The following is a 16,151-nucleotide window of genomic DNA, read 5'->3' as shown; positions in this document are numbered from 1 at the left end:
ATTGACACTGAAATTTAGTACCACCTGAGCTCTGCGAGTGCAGCATTTTTCCGAATGAAGCAGAGAGTGTTTGAAGATCAGGACACCCGTAGGGAGACTAAGGTGCTTGTTTCTAAAGCTATTGTCTTCCCAACCCTGCTATACACCTGCGAGACGTGGACTGTCTACAGATGTCAACATTTGATCCCAAAAAGAACACCGCCTGAGCTCTGTGAGTGCAGCATTTTTCCAAATGAAGCAGAGAGTGTTTGAGGATCGGGACATCCATAGGGAGACCAAGGTGCTTGTTTATAAAGCTATTGTCCTCCCAACCCTGCTATACGCCTGCGAGATGTGGACTATCTACTGATGTCAACATTTGACCCTGAAATACAACACCTACTGAGCTCTGCAAGTGCAGTATTTTTCCAAATGAAGCAGAGAGTGTTTGAGGACCGGGACATCCGTAGGGAGACCAAGGTTCTTCTTTATAAAGCTAATGTCCTCCCAGCCCTGCTCTACGCCTGCGAAATGTGGACTGTCTACAGATGTCAACATTGACACTGAAATACAAGACCGTCTGAGCTCTGCGAGCGTAGCATTTTTCCAAATGAAGCAGAGAGTGTTTGAGGACCGGGACATCTGTAGGGAGACCAAGGTGCTTGTTTATAAAGTTATTGTCCTCCCAACTCTGCTCTACACCTGTGAGACGTGGACTGTCTACAGATGTCAACATTTGACCCTGAAATACAACACCTACTGAGCTCTGCGAGTGCAGCATTTTTCCGAATGAAGCAGAGAGTGTTTGAGAATTGGGACATCCATAGGGAGACCAAGGGGCTTGTTGATAAAGCTATTGCCCTCCCAGCCCTGCTATACGCCTGCGAAACGTGGACTGTCTACAGATGTCACACTCAACTCCCGGAACAATTCCAATAGCGTTGCTTCTGAAAAATCCTGCAAATCTCTTGGGAAGACAGGCGGAGAAATGTCAGCGTGCTGGAAGAAGCAAAAACCATCAACACTGAAGCGACAGTCCTCCGCCATCAACTCCGCTGGACCGGCCACGTTGTCCGGATGCCAGACCACCGTCTCCCAAAGCAGTTGCTCTACTCCGAACTCAAGGATGGAAAACAAAATGTCGGTGGATAGGAAAAGATATTGAAATATGGGCTTAAAGCTAACCTTAAAAACTGTGGCGTAGACACTGAGAACTGGGAAGCCCTGGCCCTTGAGTGCTCTAACTGGAGGTCAGCTGTGACCAGCAGTGCTGCGGAATTCAAAGAGGCACAAATGGAGGGCGAAAAGGAGACATGTGTCAAGAGGAAGGAGCATCAAGCCAACTCTGACCGGGACTGCCTTCCACGTGGAAACTGATGCCCTCACTGTGGAAGAACATGTGGATCAAGAATAGGACTCCACATTCACATATGTATCCACCGCCAAGACACTACACTTGGAAGACTATCATACTTGGACAACAAGGGATCACCTAAGTAAGTAAGTAAGTAAGTAAGTAAGTACCGGAGCTCTTCCCGCCGCCTCTGGATGGACACCGAGGAGTAGCCGGGGATCCGGTACGTGGCCAAGCATCTGGCCACATCTCGCTGGACCTGCTGCTCTTTGGCCCTGCGCTGCTCGGCTCGGCGCTTCTCCTGACGTTCCCGGCGCTCCCATTCCAACAGCAGCAACCTGAACAGAAAGAGAGAGAAAGATCATCTGGGTGTCAGGGAGGAATCTCAGGGCAGCCTGTTGTATATCAATCAGAAGCTGATGGCTTCTGTTCTGTCACGCGCTGGGCCTGTAAAGAATTTCCTTTAGAACAGGACGTGCAACCTTTGCCCAGCGGGAAGCCAGGGGGCCCAAGGAGAAGTTCTCAGAGGTTTTCCACCACAAATAGTCTTTAGATGGCTTGTGAAGTATAACAAAGTCTTTCATTAATGAACAATCAAACAGAAACTTCTCTTGTCTTCAATAAAGTTAAACAAATGCTTCCAAGCTTTATGCAACTGGTGGCTTCCTAAACTTGCCCACGAAGGACAGGCAACTGTCTTCAATAACTTCTTCTTTACTTTAAATGGAAAATCCCCTTTATAAGTTCTCCCAGGCTGACTGTAATCTAAGCCTTACTGATGTGGGCTCCCCTACCGGGTCGAACTGCATCTCGAAGCACCGAGTGGACCTACCAGTAAAGGTTTAGATATTCTCCAGCTGGAATGTGTCCAGAGGAGAGCGACTAAAATGATAAAAGGTCTGGAAAACAAGCCCTATGAGGAGCGGCTTAAGGAGCTGGGCATGTTTAGCCTGAAGAAGAGAAGGCTGAGAGGGGATATGATAGCCATGTATAAATATGTGAGAGGAAGCCACAGGGAGGAGGGAGCAAGCTTGTTTTCTGCTTCTCTGGAGACTAGGATGCGGAACAATGGCTTCAAACTACAAGAGAGGAGATTCCATCTGAACATGAGGAAGAACTTCCTGACTGTGAGAGCCGTTCAGCAGTGGAACTCTCTGCCCCGGAGTGTGGTGGAGGCTCCTTTTTTGGAAGCTTTTAAACAGAGGCTGGATGGCCATCTGTCAGGGGTGATTTGAATGCAATATTCCTGCTTCTTGGCAGAATGGGGTTGGACTGGATGGCCCATGAGGTCTCTTCCAACTCTTTGATTCTATGATTCTATGATTCTATGATTTGGTCTTTAGGGCTGTTTTCCTGGAAATCTTTGGAGACTCTTAAGACTGTTTCCCCCCGGAAGGTCTTGGATGCTCTTAAGACTGTTTTCCCCCGGAAAGTCTTAAGGGATGAAGCTTTTGTACAGGGGAGGCTTGCACACGTCCTGTACATTAATTTTCCTTGCTGAGACTGACTAAAAATTGCTCCCTTCCCTTCCCAATTGCCCTGAGCAAGGGGCGGAACCAAAACTTAACGATGATGGACAGGCGACTTGCTCTATGGCTGCAACTAAAAGAAGCCACCTTTCTGCAGAGACCCTGAAACCTTGGACTGCAAGCAAACATTTAATACAAAGCAAATAAAATTGGAGCTCCTGGTACAGCCGTACCAGAACAGCTTCACTGAGGATTTAGAGAGAATTGTGGGCCTTCCTGTGGCACAAAGTGATGGAGGCCCAAGTCTGGGAAAATTCGGATCTGGGAAATGACGTTTCTCTCTGTGAGAAAGCTGGCTCGGAAAGTGCAAGGCCTCAAGGCCAGTTTGAGGAGCCAGAAGTAGTAACAGCAGATAAGGAATCGAGTGAAGAGCTGAGTGATGAGGAGGGTTCCCCGGAGAAACCACCAGTAGCTACAGAAATCAACAAATCAGAGCTGAAAATAGATTACGTCAGGCTGAGAAATTATGTGGGAAAGTTAAAGTCAGTTCAGGCAACGCTGCGTTAGAGTGAGAAGCTAAGCCTGAGTTCTCTTGCTCTTGATTCAAGCCAAAGCTTGGTTTTGGATTTTTAATCCTAGTAGTAACAGCAGATAAGGAATCGAGTGAAGAGCTGAGTGATGAGGAGGGTTCCCCAGAGAAACCACCACTAGCTACAGAAATCAACAAATCAGAGCTGAAAATAGATTATGTCAGGCTGAAAAATTATGTGGGAAAGTTAAAGTCAGTTCAGGCAACGCTGCGTTAGAGTGAGAAGCTAAGCCTGAGTTCTCTTGCTCTTGGTCCAAGCCAAAGCTTGGTTTTGGTTTTTTAATCCTAGAAGTTCCCTATGTTCTTGTTCATGTACTCCTGTTCAAGTTTTACTAGTTATACCTTTTTGCTTATAGACTTATGCGGTTCCTGTAATTTCTGGCTGTTCCTGGACCTTGTAATCTCACTCTGACCCGGGCTGATATTGGGGTTCAGCCTCTGTGTGACCCTGTACCTGATTCTTTGATTGTAATTCCTGATGTCAATGTAGATGTCAATGTTGATTCTGAGGCCAAAGTAGATGTTAATACTGATGATGGGTTGAATAGTGAAAATCCTACACCCTTGGAAAGTGAAAGTCAAAGTTCCCATGAGAACATTCATTTCGAACCGAGCGGAGAAGTTTCACTCCCTTGCGGAGAAGTTTCACTCCCTTTTTCTCCCACCCTTCGTTCCCCAGAGAATCTGACACCTGGTCAGCCTACTGAGGGAAGGAGGGGGCAGATTCAGCAGAGCAGGGGAGAAGCACAAAGTTTACGGAGGTCAGAAAGATTAAGAGAAATGCAAACAAAAACTTCAGGCATGTCTCGTAATAGATTTCGCTGCCTTCAGACCAGGCATCGTTCCAGTTCCATGTGCAAGCTTCTGGAGGTCTCCTGATTCAAGTGGCTGGGTTTCTCGTAGTTTCTCAAGTTGTTCCAAGTGCCGCTAGCTGGGAGCTAGCAAATTTCATGATTCATAAAGGGTAACTCATAGTTAGCTGTGGTTTTTTATGGACTTGTTCATGGACATTGCTTGTTGCTGTTTTGCTATGGTTTTTATTTACCTCTAATTCTTCCTCTGCTTTGCATTCAACGTTCTTCAATAAAAAGGATTGTATTCCTGCAGTCAAGTGTGGTGGATTGTTGTCAAGAGGGTCCAGTTTCCTGCCCTGGGTTGCAACAGCTGGCTTCACAACATATATAGACAGACACAGAGGCAATTTAACATTCCAGCTTTTTCATCAACGCATTCTGGCCACCAGGGGAGCTGTTGCTTCACCGTCCATTTGTGACATTGATGGAGTACTTCCTCATTCTTTGCAGGCTTGCTGGAGATTTTTATGATGTCATAAATTAGTTAAATTAGCCTCCCGCATAGGCGGTGCCTAAATTGACAGACGCAACTGTCTTTCGTGCTGCAAAGGTCGACAACAAGCTACACAATGGGTCGGAAACTCACTCTGACCTGGGCTGGCTTCAAACTCATGACCTTTTGGCAGCCGACAGACAGCTGTGCCACAGTCCCTACTTCGCGGATGTTCACTTATCACGGTGTTGCGGAACATACGTTACCCGAGATCACTTAGAGCACAATCAGAAAGGAAGGAAACGGAGACAGCAGTTGATTTCAGGCGTTTACTATCAAGCTCGATAGGGCGTTCAGAAAGCAATATCTGACACACACTGGAAGTCAGACTTGCTTCAGTATTTATAGCAGAAAACCACTGGTTCATACATGCGCAGAAATGTCTTGACATTTACACAGTACAATCATTAACAGGTGTCCTTCATGTATAGTTGCCAAGAACATTCTCTTGGCAAGATCATGATGACAAACATTTGCCCACTTTATATAATTATTAACTTTCTACCCCTTATTTCCAGATGACATGTTCAATTGGTACTTAACTTCCTTGATCTCTTAATGATTTATAGTTTTATATATTTATAACATAAGACTTGATTTAAGGCCATCTCCTTTTAGTTAAATTCAGCCTCAATTATTTAGTTGCTAATATGAAAATCAAGAGAATTTGTTTAAAATAAAAATATCTAAAATCGCCTGCTATTTACATTAAATAGACAGGAGATGGCGCTCTCTCACTATATGACCTTAGATGTTCTAGTCTCAAATCAATAATATTGATTTACCTTAAGCCTAAAGTCTATGTTTAGCCTAAAGTCAACCTTCAAATATTTGTTTATGGAACAAGCCACCCCGACCTCTCGATTCATACCATCTGCTGATTTTCCCTCACTCTGAAATTCTCCTTTCAAACGTCAGCACTAAGGTAAGACTTGTTCAATTTAAATTCATTTAAATTATAATTATTTTATTTTATTTTTCTCCTAATGGCTGCCACAACGGGTGGTCCTTATATAAATATACAGGGTAAGTCAAAATGAATAGTCCAATAAGAAAATTAATTGTACCCGAATGTATGTTTACTGTAACCAAACCACAGCTACGTAGCGACAGATAAAGTATCAAAGTTTTTTTTGAGCAACACACATGTACGTTAATGCCGCTAGGCGTCGCTAGGAGTCGCTGTTTTCAAAATGGCGGAATCAGGCAAAGAGAAGGCGTTTTGTGTGATGACATTTGCTAAAACAATGTCAGTAATTACGGTCCAGCGAGAATTTCGAGCCAAGTATGGCAAGGAACCACCTCATCGACATTCCATTGCGAGGTGGGTAAAGCAATTTGAGGAGACGGGCTGCTTATGCAAGGGTAAAACCACAGGACGACCGCGTGTCTCCGAAGACACAGTGGAATCCATTCGTGCATCCTTTCAACGAAGTCCCCAGAAGTCGACAAATCGTGTTTCCATGGAATTGAACGTTCCGCAAAAAACTGTGTGGCGCGTGTTACGCAAACGTTTGCAGTTCAAGCCGAATAAATTGCAAATGGTGCAGGCTTTGAAAAAAGGTGACTATTCGAAACGACACGATTTTTGCGAATCAATGCAGCGAAGACTAGAGGAGGAAGGCTTTGCCAACAGACTGGTCTTCAGTGACGAGGCAACGTTTCACCTGTGCGGGAAGGTCAATAGGCATAATCTCCGCTTTTGGGGATCTGAAAATCCTCATGCCGTATTGGAACATGTAAGGGATTCGCCGAAGGTAAACGTTTTCTGTGCAATAACCAACCGTCACGTGTTTGGCCCATTCTTTTTCGCGGAGAAAACCGTAACAGGCATAGTGTACGCTGACATGTTGTCTGAATGGTTGATGCCACTGTTAGAAGAGAAAGTGCTCGATTTCGTATTCCAACAGGACGGTGCCCCTCCGCATTGGCACAACAGTGTACGCGAGTACCTCAACGAACACCTTCCCAGACGTTGGATTGGCCATGCTGGAGTGACTGATCTTCCATTCCTCCTGTGGCCCCCCAGGTCCCCCGATCTCACACCATGCGACTTTTCTCTCTGGGGGTATGTGAAAGACACTGTGTTCCGACCTCCATTACCGCTGACCTTGGACGACTTAAAACAGCGCATATGTGCTGCATTCGATGCCATTACGTCGGATGTGCTGCAACGGATGTGGAATGAACTGGACTATCGCTTGGACGTCTGCCGTGTCACACGGGGCGCCCATATCGAACATCTCTGAAGGTGAGACAAAACTTTGATAATTTATCTGTCGATACGTAGCTGTAGTTTGGTTACAATAAACATACATTCGTCTAAAATTAATTTTCTTATTGGCCTATTCATTTTAACTAACCCTGTATATTTAAATAATATTAAAAATAATATTTTAATATTATTTAAAATATTAAAAATAGTGACGTTTTACTAGAATTAATACACACCTGTTGGCTTCCTGCCGTTTGCCGGAGGTCTTGGTGTGTGTCACGGGAGGAGCCACAGGAGGGCTGAAGTCTGGGCAGGAATGGCCCCTCCAGTGGACACCCCACATCCGCTGGAATCTGTAAAAGGGGTCTTCTTGATCGTCAACGTGCTTGTCCTCATTCCCCGAAAGCGTCTGGGAACTGCTGGCGGCATGAAGGCGGAAAGGCTTGCAGATGGTCAGCTTGGCTAGGCAAGGCAGGAAAGAAAGATAGAGAAGAGGCATTCACGGGGTGCGCCTACACTGTGGAATGGATGCAGTTTGACGCCACTTCTGAACTGCGATGGCTCAAGGCTATGGAATCTGGGGAGTTGACGTTGTATAAGGTCTTTTGCCTTCTCTGCCAAAAGGTTGAGGCAACTTCCAGGACTCCATAGCATTTGTGCCATAGCACTTAAAGTGATGTCGAACTGCAATCATCATCATCATCATCATCATCATCATCATCATTATCATTATCATCATCATAGAATCATAGAATCAAAGAGTTGGAAGAGACCTCCTGGGCCATCCAGTCCAACCCCATTCTGCCAAGAAGCAGGAATATTGCATTCAAATCACCCCTGACAGATGGCCATCCAGCCTCTGTTTAAAAGCCTCCAAAGAAGGAGCCTCCACCACACTCTGAGGCAGAGAGTTCCACTGCTGAACAGCTCTCACAGTCATAGGATCATAGAATCAAAGAGTTGGAAGAGACCTCCTGGGCCATCCAGTCCAACCCCATTCTGCCAAGAAGCAGGAATATTGCATTCAAAGCACCCCTGACAGATGGCCATCCAGCCCCTGTTTAAAAGCTTCCAAAGAAGGAGCCTCCACCACACTCCGGGGTAGAGAGTTCCACTGCTGAACGGCTCTCACAGTCAGGAAGTTCTTCCTCATGTTCAGATGGAATCTCCTTTCCTGTAGTTTGAAGCCATTGTTCCGCGTCCTAGTTTCCAAGGAAGCAGAAAACAAGCTTGCTCCCTCCTCCCATCATCATCATCATCATCATCATCATCATCATCATCATCATCATCTATATAAATAAAAAAGTAATGTTCGTTCGTGGGATTAACAGAACTCAAAACCACTGGACGAATTGACACCAAATTTGGACACAAGACACCTATCAGGCCAATGAGTGACCATCACTCATAATCCCCCCCCCAAAAATTGAAAGGACTTAAAACCCCCCAAAAAGCTAAATGATGAAAAGCTAAATGATGATGGGGGGGGGGGAGGAAGAGGGAGGAAAGGAGAGAAAGAAAGAAGAGAAAAGGGGGGGGGGGGAAGAAAGAAGGAAAGAGAGAAGGAAGCATGGAAGCAAATAGTGAAGGAAGGAAGGAAAGAGGTAGAGAAGGAAGAAAGGAGAAAAAGAGGGATGAAAAGAAAAAGGGGAAAGGGAAGAAAAAGGTAGCGAAGGAAGAAAGGATAAAAAGGGATGAAAAGAAAAAGGAGGGAAGGGAAGAAAGAGGTAGAGAAGGTAGAGAAAGTAAGAAAAAAGGAAAAGAAGGAAAGAGGTAGAGAAGGAAGAAAGGAGAAAAAGAGGGATGCAAAGAAAAAGGGGGGAAGGGAAGAAAGAGGTAACGAAGGAAGAAAGGAGAAAAAGGGATGAAAAGAAAAGGAGGGAAGGGAAGAAAGAGGTAGAGAAGGAAGAAAGGAGAAGAAGAGGGATGAAAAGAAAAAGGGCGGAAGGGAAGAAAGAGATAGAGAAGGTAAGAAAAAAGGAAAGGAAGGAAAGAGGTAGAGAAGGAAGAAAGGAGAAAAGGGGGGATGAAAAGAAAAAGGGGGGAAGGGAAGAGGTAGAGAAGGAAGGAAGGAAGGAAGGAAGGAAGGAAGGAAAGAAAGGAAAAGGGGAAGGAAGGAAAGAGGAAGCGAAGGAAGGAGGGAAAGAAGGAGAGAAAGAGGGAGGAAAGATTAGCTACAGCAACACATGGCGGGTACAGCTAGTAATAATAATAATTATAATATAATATAATGTAATAATAATATACTTTATTCTGCTCTATCTCCCTGAGGGGACTCAGGGCAGATTACAGAGCACATATATGGCAAACATTCAATGCCATTATACGTACAATTAACAAGGACAGGCAATACATAGGTAAAGGTAAAGGTCTGGAGAACAAGCCCTATGAGGAGCGTCTTAAAGAGCTGGGTTTGTTTAGCCTGAAGAAGAGAAGAGGAGACATGATTTGTTGTTGTTCATTCGTTCAGTCGTTTCCGACTCTTTGTGACCTCATGGACCAGCCCACGCCAGAGCTCCCTGTCGGCCGTCACCTGAGACATGATACATGACATGATAGCCATGTATAAATATGTGAGAGGAGAGTCATAGGGAGGAGGGACCAAGCTTGTTTTCTGCTGCCCTGGAGACTAGGACGCAATGGAGTAATGGCTTCAAACTACAAGAAAGGAGATTCCATCTGAACATCAGGAAGAAGTTCCTGTGAGAGCTGTTCAGCAGTGGAACTCTCTGCCCCGGAGTGTAGTGGAGGCTCCTTCTTTGGAGGCTTTGAAACAGAGGCTGGACGGCCATCTGTTGGGGGTGCTTTGAATGCAATTTTCCTGCTTCTTGGCAGAATGGGGTTGGACTGGATGGCCCATGAGGTCTCTTCCAACTCCAGGATTCTAAGCTGAATCTTAAACATCTCCTCGTTTCTAGTCTAGAGATAAAGCATTGAGTATCAACACGATTATACGAGGGTTGAATGAAAACTAATGCCTCCACCTTCATAACTCCTCAACAGATGGCAGTACTGGTATGTGGGAGGTACTGGCTTGTTCAGTAGACTCTCCTCTACAGTTCCATTTTGGCAGGAAACCTTAGCATTGAACAATTGTGTTGTTAAGGTGCGCAGTATGGAACCCTGCGCAGACGGCCAGTCAATGCGACTTAAGCAACATATCCGGCTTGTTGAGTAGACTCTCCTCTACAGTTCCATTTTGGCAGGAAGCCTTAGCATTGAATGGTTGTGTTGTTACAGTGTGAAGTATGGAACCCTGTGCAGATGGTTGATCAATACGACTTAAACAACGTGCAGTCATTGAATTCTTGAAAGCAGAAGGTGTCACCTCAACATCTTTAAACTTACTCGCCCAACGACACACAGTACTCACATCAACACAATTACCATCAACAGCTTGCATTCTCTGATGAATCTCCTTTGGGGTGACACCTTCTGTTGTCAAGAATTCAATGATTGCACTTTAACAACACAACAGTTCAATGCTAAGACTTACCGCCAAAATGGAACTGTAGAGGAGAGTCTACTGAACAAGCCAGTACCTGCCTCATACGTTGCTTAAGTCGCATTGACCGACCATCTGCGCAGTGTTCCATACTTTGCACTTTAACAACACAAGTGTTCAATGCTAAGGCTTACCGCCAAAATGGAACTATAGAGGAGAGTCTACTGACCAAGCCAGTACCTGCTGCATACGTTGCTTAAGTCGCATTACCGCCCTGAGTCGCCTTCGGGCTGAAATGGGCAGAATAGAAATAATGTAAATAATAAAATAATAATAATTGACCGACCGTCTGCACAGGGTTCCATACTTTGCACTTTAACAACACAACCGTTCAATGCTAAGGCTTCCTGCCAAAATGGAACTGTAGAGGAGGGTCTACTAAACAAGCCAGTACCTGCTGCATACATCACTTAAGGCGCATTGACCAACCATCTGCGCAGGGTTCCATACTTCACACTGTAACAACACAACCATTCAATGCTAAGGCTTCCTGCCAAAATGGAACTGTAGAGGAGGGTCTACTGAACAAGCCAGTAACTGCCTCATACGTTGCTTAAGTCGCATTGACTGACCATCTGTGCAGGCTTCCATACTTCGCACTTTAACAACACAACCGTTCAACGCTAAAGCTTCCTGCCAAAATGGAACTGTAGAGGAGAGTCTACAGAACAAGCCAGTACCTGCCTCATATGTTGCTTAAGTCGCATTGACTGACCATCTGTGCAGGGTTCCATACTTCACACTGTAACAACACAACCGTTCAATGCTAAGGCTTCCTGCCAAAATGGAACTGTAGAGGAGGGTCTACTGAACAAGCCAATACCTGCCTCATACGTTGCTTAAGTTGCATTGACCGACCGTCTGCACAGGGTTCCATACTTCACACTGTAACAACACAACCGTTCAATGCTCAGGCTTCCCACCAAAATGGAACTGTAGAGGAGAGTCTACAGAACAAGGCAGTACCTGCCGCATATGGCGCTTAAGTTGCATTGACCTACCGTCTGGCAGGCTTCCATACTTCGCACTTTAACAACACAACCATTCAATGCTAATGCTTCCCGCCAAAATGGAACTGTAGAGGAGGGTCTACTGAACAAGCCAGTACCTGCCTCATACGTTGCTTAAGTCGCATTGACTGATCATCTGTGCAGGGTTCCATACTTCGCACTTTAACAACACAACCGTTCAATGCTAAGGCTTTTTGCCAAGATGGAACTGTAGAGGAGAGTCTACTGAACAAGCAGGTACCTGCCGCATATGGCGCTTAAGTCGCATTGACCGACCGTCTGCACGGGGTTCCATACTTCGCACTTTAACAACGCAACTGTTCAACGCTAAGGCTTCCCACCAAAATGGAACTGTAGAGGAGAGTCTACTGAACAAGCCAGTATCTGCCTCATATGTTGCTTAAGTTGCATTGACCGACCCTCTGTGCAGGGTTCCATACTTCGCACTTTAACAACACAACCATTCAATGCTAAGGCTTCCCACCAAAATGGAACTGTAGAGGAGAGTCTACTGAACAAGCCAGTACCTGCCTCATACGTTGCTTAAGTTGCATTGACCGACCGTCTGCACAGGGTTCCATACTTCACACTGTAACAACACAACCGTTCAATGCTCAGGCTTCCTGCCAAAATGGAACTGTAGAGGAGAGTCTACAGAACAAGGCAGTACCTGCCTCATACGTTGCTTAAGTCGCATTGACTGACCATCTGCGCAGGCTTCCATACTTTGCACTTTAACAACACAACCGTTCAACGCTAAGGCTTCCCACCAAAATGGAACTGTAGAGGAGAGTCTACAGAACAAGGCAGTACCTGCCGCATATGGCGCTTAAGTTGCATTGACCTACCGTCTGGCAGGCTTCCATACTTCGCACTTTAACAACACAACCATTCAATGCTAATGCTTCCCGCCAAAATGGAACTGTAGAGGAGGGTCTACTGAACAAGCCAGTACCTGCCTCATACGTTGCTTAAGTCGCATTGACTGACTGGGTGCGCAGGGTTCCATACTTTGCACTTTAACAACACAACCGTTCAATGCTAAGGCTTTTTGCCAAGATGGAACTGTAGAGGAGAGTCTACTGAACAAGCCAGTACCTGCCTCATACGTTGCTTAAGGTGCATTGACCAACCATCTGCGAAGGGTTCCATACTTCACACTTTAACAACACAACCATTCAATGCTAAGGCTTCCCACCAAAATGGAACTGTATCAGAGAGTCTACTGAAAAAGCCAGTTCCTGCCTCATACATTGCTTAAGTCGCATTGACCGACCATCTGCACAGGGTTCCATACTTTGCACTTTAACAACACAACCGTTCAATGCTAAGGCTTCTCACCAAAATGGAACGGTAGAGGAGGGTCTACTGAACAAGCCAGTACCTGCCGCATACTAGTACTGCCATGTGTTGAGGAGTTACGAAGGTGGAAGCATTACTTTTCATTCAACCCTCGTCACAACAGCAGCAAAGTGGGGGTGTTCCCCTTTCTATTCTATACTTTTCTCTTTCTTCTGTGCGAGTTGCTCCTGGAAGCGCCTCTGCAGGCTCTTGAAGTTGGGGATCCTGCGGTTGATGGTGGGCTTGAAGGTGGGCTCCCTTTTTGCCGCTGCTGCTGCCACCTCCTCGGGCCCCTTGCCTTTCTGGGGGCCCGGCTCTTCCGGCTCTGTAGCCAAGCAGAGAAGTTCAGCTCGGAGCTTCTCCTCCAGATGCTTGACGGAGAGGTGCTTCTCTTTTGGGGGTGAACCCGCCTCGAGGCTCAAGAGCTGCTGGGTGAGCTGGAGCCAGCGACGGCGCTCCTGGCGCAGCTGCCGCTTCCGAGCCTCGGCCCGGGCTTCCATCTTCCAATACAGCGGGAAGAGAGAGCTCCCCGGAGAAAGCCCTCCATGCTGGCGGCACTTGTGGTGCCTTGGCCGGGAACGGGAAGGCTCGTCATTGTCGGGAGGCTTGAGCATCTCCAAGCCATTGGCGTCCATGTGAGAGACCAAGCCTGGTTCTGGGGTGCAGGGGGGTTCGCGCATTGAGTGGGGAGACGACTGCGGGGATCTCTTCTTCTTCTTCTTCTTGGTCTTCACAAGGAAGTCATCCTGATAGACGGCCTGGCCTTTGACGGAGAAGCTCTCCCACATCCACTGGAAGGGAAAGGAGCCCGATCGGGAAGCTCTGGTGGACTCAAGCAACGGAGTGGGGCTCAGGGGGTCGTGGTTGGGGTCCGGAGTCGGGGACACCAACTGCCTGTGGGAAAAAGCAAGGCTCAGGTCACAGACATTGATGGCAATAAACATAAAATAATAATAATAATAATAACTAGCTGTGCCCTGCCACGCGTTGCTGTGGCCTATAGTAAAACTTATCAAAGTTGAGGTAGATATCTGGACTATTATGTGTGTGCAGCGGCGGGGGAATGATGGAGCCTGGGGTTGCGTGTCTGTGTGCGGTGGCGGGGGTAGTGGGGTTGCGTGTGTGTGTGCAGCGGCGGGGGGAGTGATGGAGCATGGGGTTGTGTGTGTGTGTGTGCAGCGGCGGGGGGAGTGGGGTTGTGTGTGTGTGGCGGCGGAGGGAGTGATGGAGCGTGGGATTGCGTGTGTGTGTGCGGTGGCGGGGGGAGTGATGGAGCGTGGGGTTGCGTGTGTGTGTGTGGCGGCGGGGGGAGTGATGGAGCGTGGGGTTGCGTGTGTGTGTGCGGCGGCGGGGGGAATGATGGAGCCTGGGGTTGCGTGTGTGTGTGCGGCGGCGGGGGGAGTGGGGTTGCGTGTGTGTGTGCGGCAGCGGGGGGAGTGATGGAGCGTGGGATTGCGTGTGTGCGGCGGCGGGGGGAGTGATGGAGCGTGGGGTTGCGTGTGTGTGTGCGGCGGCGGGGGGAGTGATGGAGCGTGGGGTTGCGTGTGTGTGTGCGGTGGCGGGGGGGAGTGATGGAGCGTGGGGTTGTGTGTGTCCGTGCGGCAGGGTGTGTGTGTGTGCGGGAAGCGGCGCGGAGGGGCTTGGAGTGGGCATGGCTTCTGCAGAGGGAACGTTGGCCGGAAGGCTGTGTGTGCGCGCCAGGGAACCTGCGGCTGGGCACCAATGCGCATGCTCAGTTGTTTTGCCGTTTTGTGAGTGTGTTGTTGTGTTGTTTTTCATTTTGAGTAGATATGTTTGTACCTTGTGGGTTGTGTTATGGGCATGGGAATTTTGGTTAAGTTTCGTTGGGGGGTTGTGGAGTTTTGCTGTCCGGTTGAACCAACCTAACAGATTTATATATATAGATAATAATAATGATATCGAGCCGCTTTTAGGAGGATCTCCCCAGCCGAGGAGATCCCGAGGACCACACCAAAGAGGGTCCCTGAACCTTGGTGAGGGCAGCAAAGCCAAATCCAGTAGCGAAAATATTAAAATAATAAATCCCCACCAAAGCGGAAGAAGCTGGCGACCGAGGTGTCTTTATTAGCGATTCAGCTGAGATCGGATGCATTGCAGGGATAGTTCCACTACAAGCATACCTATACAGAATTTACAGGCATTTTTATAGGCCTTTTACAGAAAAACATTTCAAATTTCCCGCCCTGCCTTCCCCGCCCGGCTTTCTGCTAATTGGTTGACAGCCTGAACAGCTGGGAGGAGGCTTGGCGGCCTGCTTTGCTCTGGGCCAATCAGCAAGCTTCCCTGCCTCTGGGGGACCAATGGGCGTGCTCCTCTCGCTTCCGAGGATGGACGAATTAGAAGAGAGAAGGCGGGACGACCGCGGACAATGGGGGGAAATGATGGGATTATCGATAGCCGGCAAGCTGGAATTTGCGGCTTTGTTTTGGCCGGCTAGGTGTGATTTTCACAAGAAAGGTTTTCCTGTCCTTGTATCAGATAAGGAGTGTCCTTGATGGGTTTTGGTGGAGGGAACAAACAGGGTCAGGACAGGGGACCCTGGGGGTCGTTCCTGTCCCTTTGTAAATCAATCAGAGTGTCCAAATAGACTTCCTCGCCCGCCAGACGAACTCAGAGAGCGGGCAAAGGAAATCTCAACTTGTTATTGTTCATGCAGATGTGGAATAATCAAGCAAGTTTTGAGGGAGGCGGTGGTCCTCCCTCAGGTAGTGAGCAATCTCTGGTCACAATTTTCTAGGGCAAAAGCAAAGGGGCAGGCAATATTTCATAGCAAGATACATACATTCAAATCATAAGCATTTCATAGCAACAAAACCCCATCTTTGTCCCACATCCCAAGTATATTTAATGAGAAGATTAATTTTCATGAAGAAGTCTGAAGCCTGATCATTGGGAAGGCTAGCAGATGAAACCCCAGCTGTGCTGCAACTGATTCACACTTTGGTCCTTGGGAAACTACAATTCTCATGGAGGGCAGAAGTCCCAAGATCCAGCCATTTCCCAACAGCCTCGTGGGGTCCTTGTTGTTGTCAGTGCTTTGGCAATGTGACCAAGACTTGACCCTTTTTGTGTAGTCTGGTGCCCTTGCCCTTTGCAGAACTATAAGTCACTATCCCTTATTTGGGGGGGGGGGGTGCTCAACATCAATAATAATATAAAAATATAAGAAGCCACCCTCTGTGACCCTGGAAAGGAGGAAATCCTCAGTTGAAAAGACCCTTATCAAAAGACACTCTTTGCATGGACAATAACAATGGATCGTGACCCCTGGGGCTTGGAGTTGGCCCCCCCAGCGGAGACGGTCACTTGGCATTGATGATC

General features: G+C 47.3%; 1 protein-coding gene across 1 annotated transcript in view; it reads right to left on the bottom strand.

Moving 5' to 3' along the window:
- The window catches only part of TSGA10IP (testis specific 10 interacting protein), a 31,347-nt gene that overhangs the window by 5,726 nt on the left and 9,470 nt on the right, over window positions 1-16,151 (bottom strand). Inside the window, exons 3-5 of the mRNA XM_060758548.2 lie at window positions 12,970-13,703; window positions 7,190-7,415; window positions 1,504-1,671 (exon numbers count right to left, since the gene is read on the bottom strand). Of these exons, the coding sequence (XP_060614531.2) occupies window positions 1,504-1,671; window positions 7,190-7,415; window positions 12,970-13,703 (1,128 nt within the window). The remainder of the gene's footprint in view (window positions 1-1,503; window positions 1,672-7,189; window positions 7,416-12,969; window positions 13,704-16,151) is intronic.

Source organism: Anolis sagrei, chromosome 12 (genome assembly GCF_037176765.1).
Source record: "Anolis sagrei isolate rAnoSag1 chromosome 12, rAnoSag1.mat, whole genome shotgun sequence".
Classification (NCBI taxonomy): domain Eukaryota; kingdom Metazoa; phylum Chordata; class Lepidosauria; order Squamata; family Dactyloidae; genus Anolis; species Anolis sagrei.
Note: the sequence above shows the minus strand (reverse complement) of the source record. Positions and strands in the feature narration are given on the sequence as shown.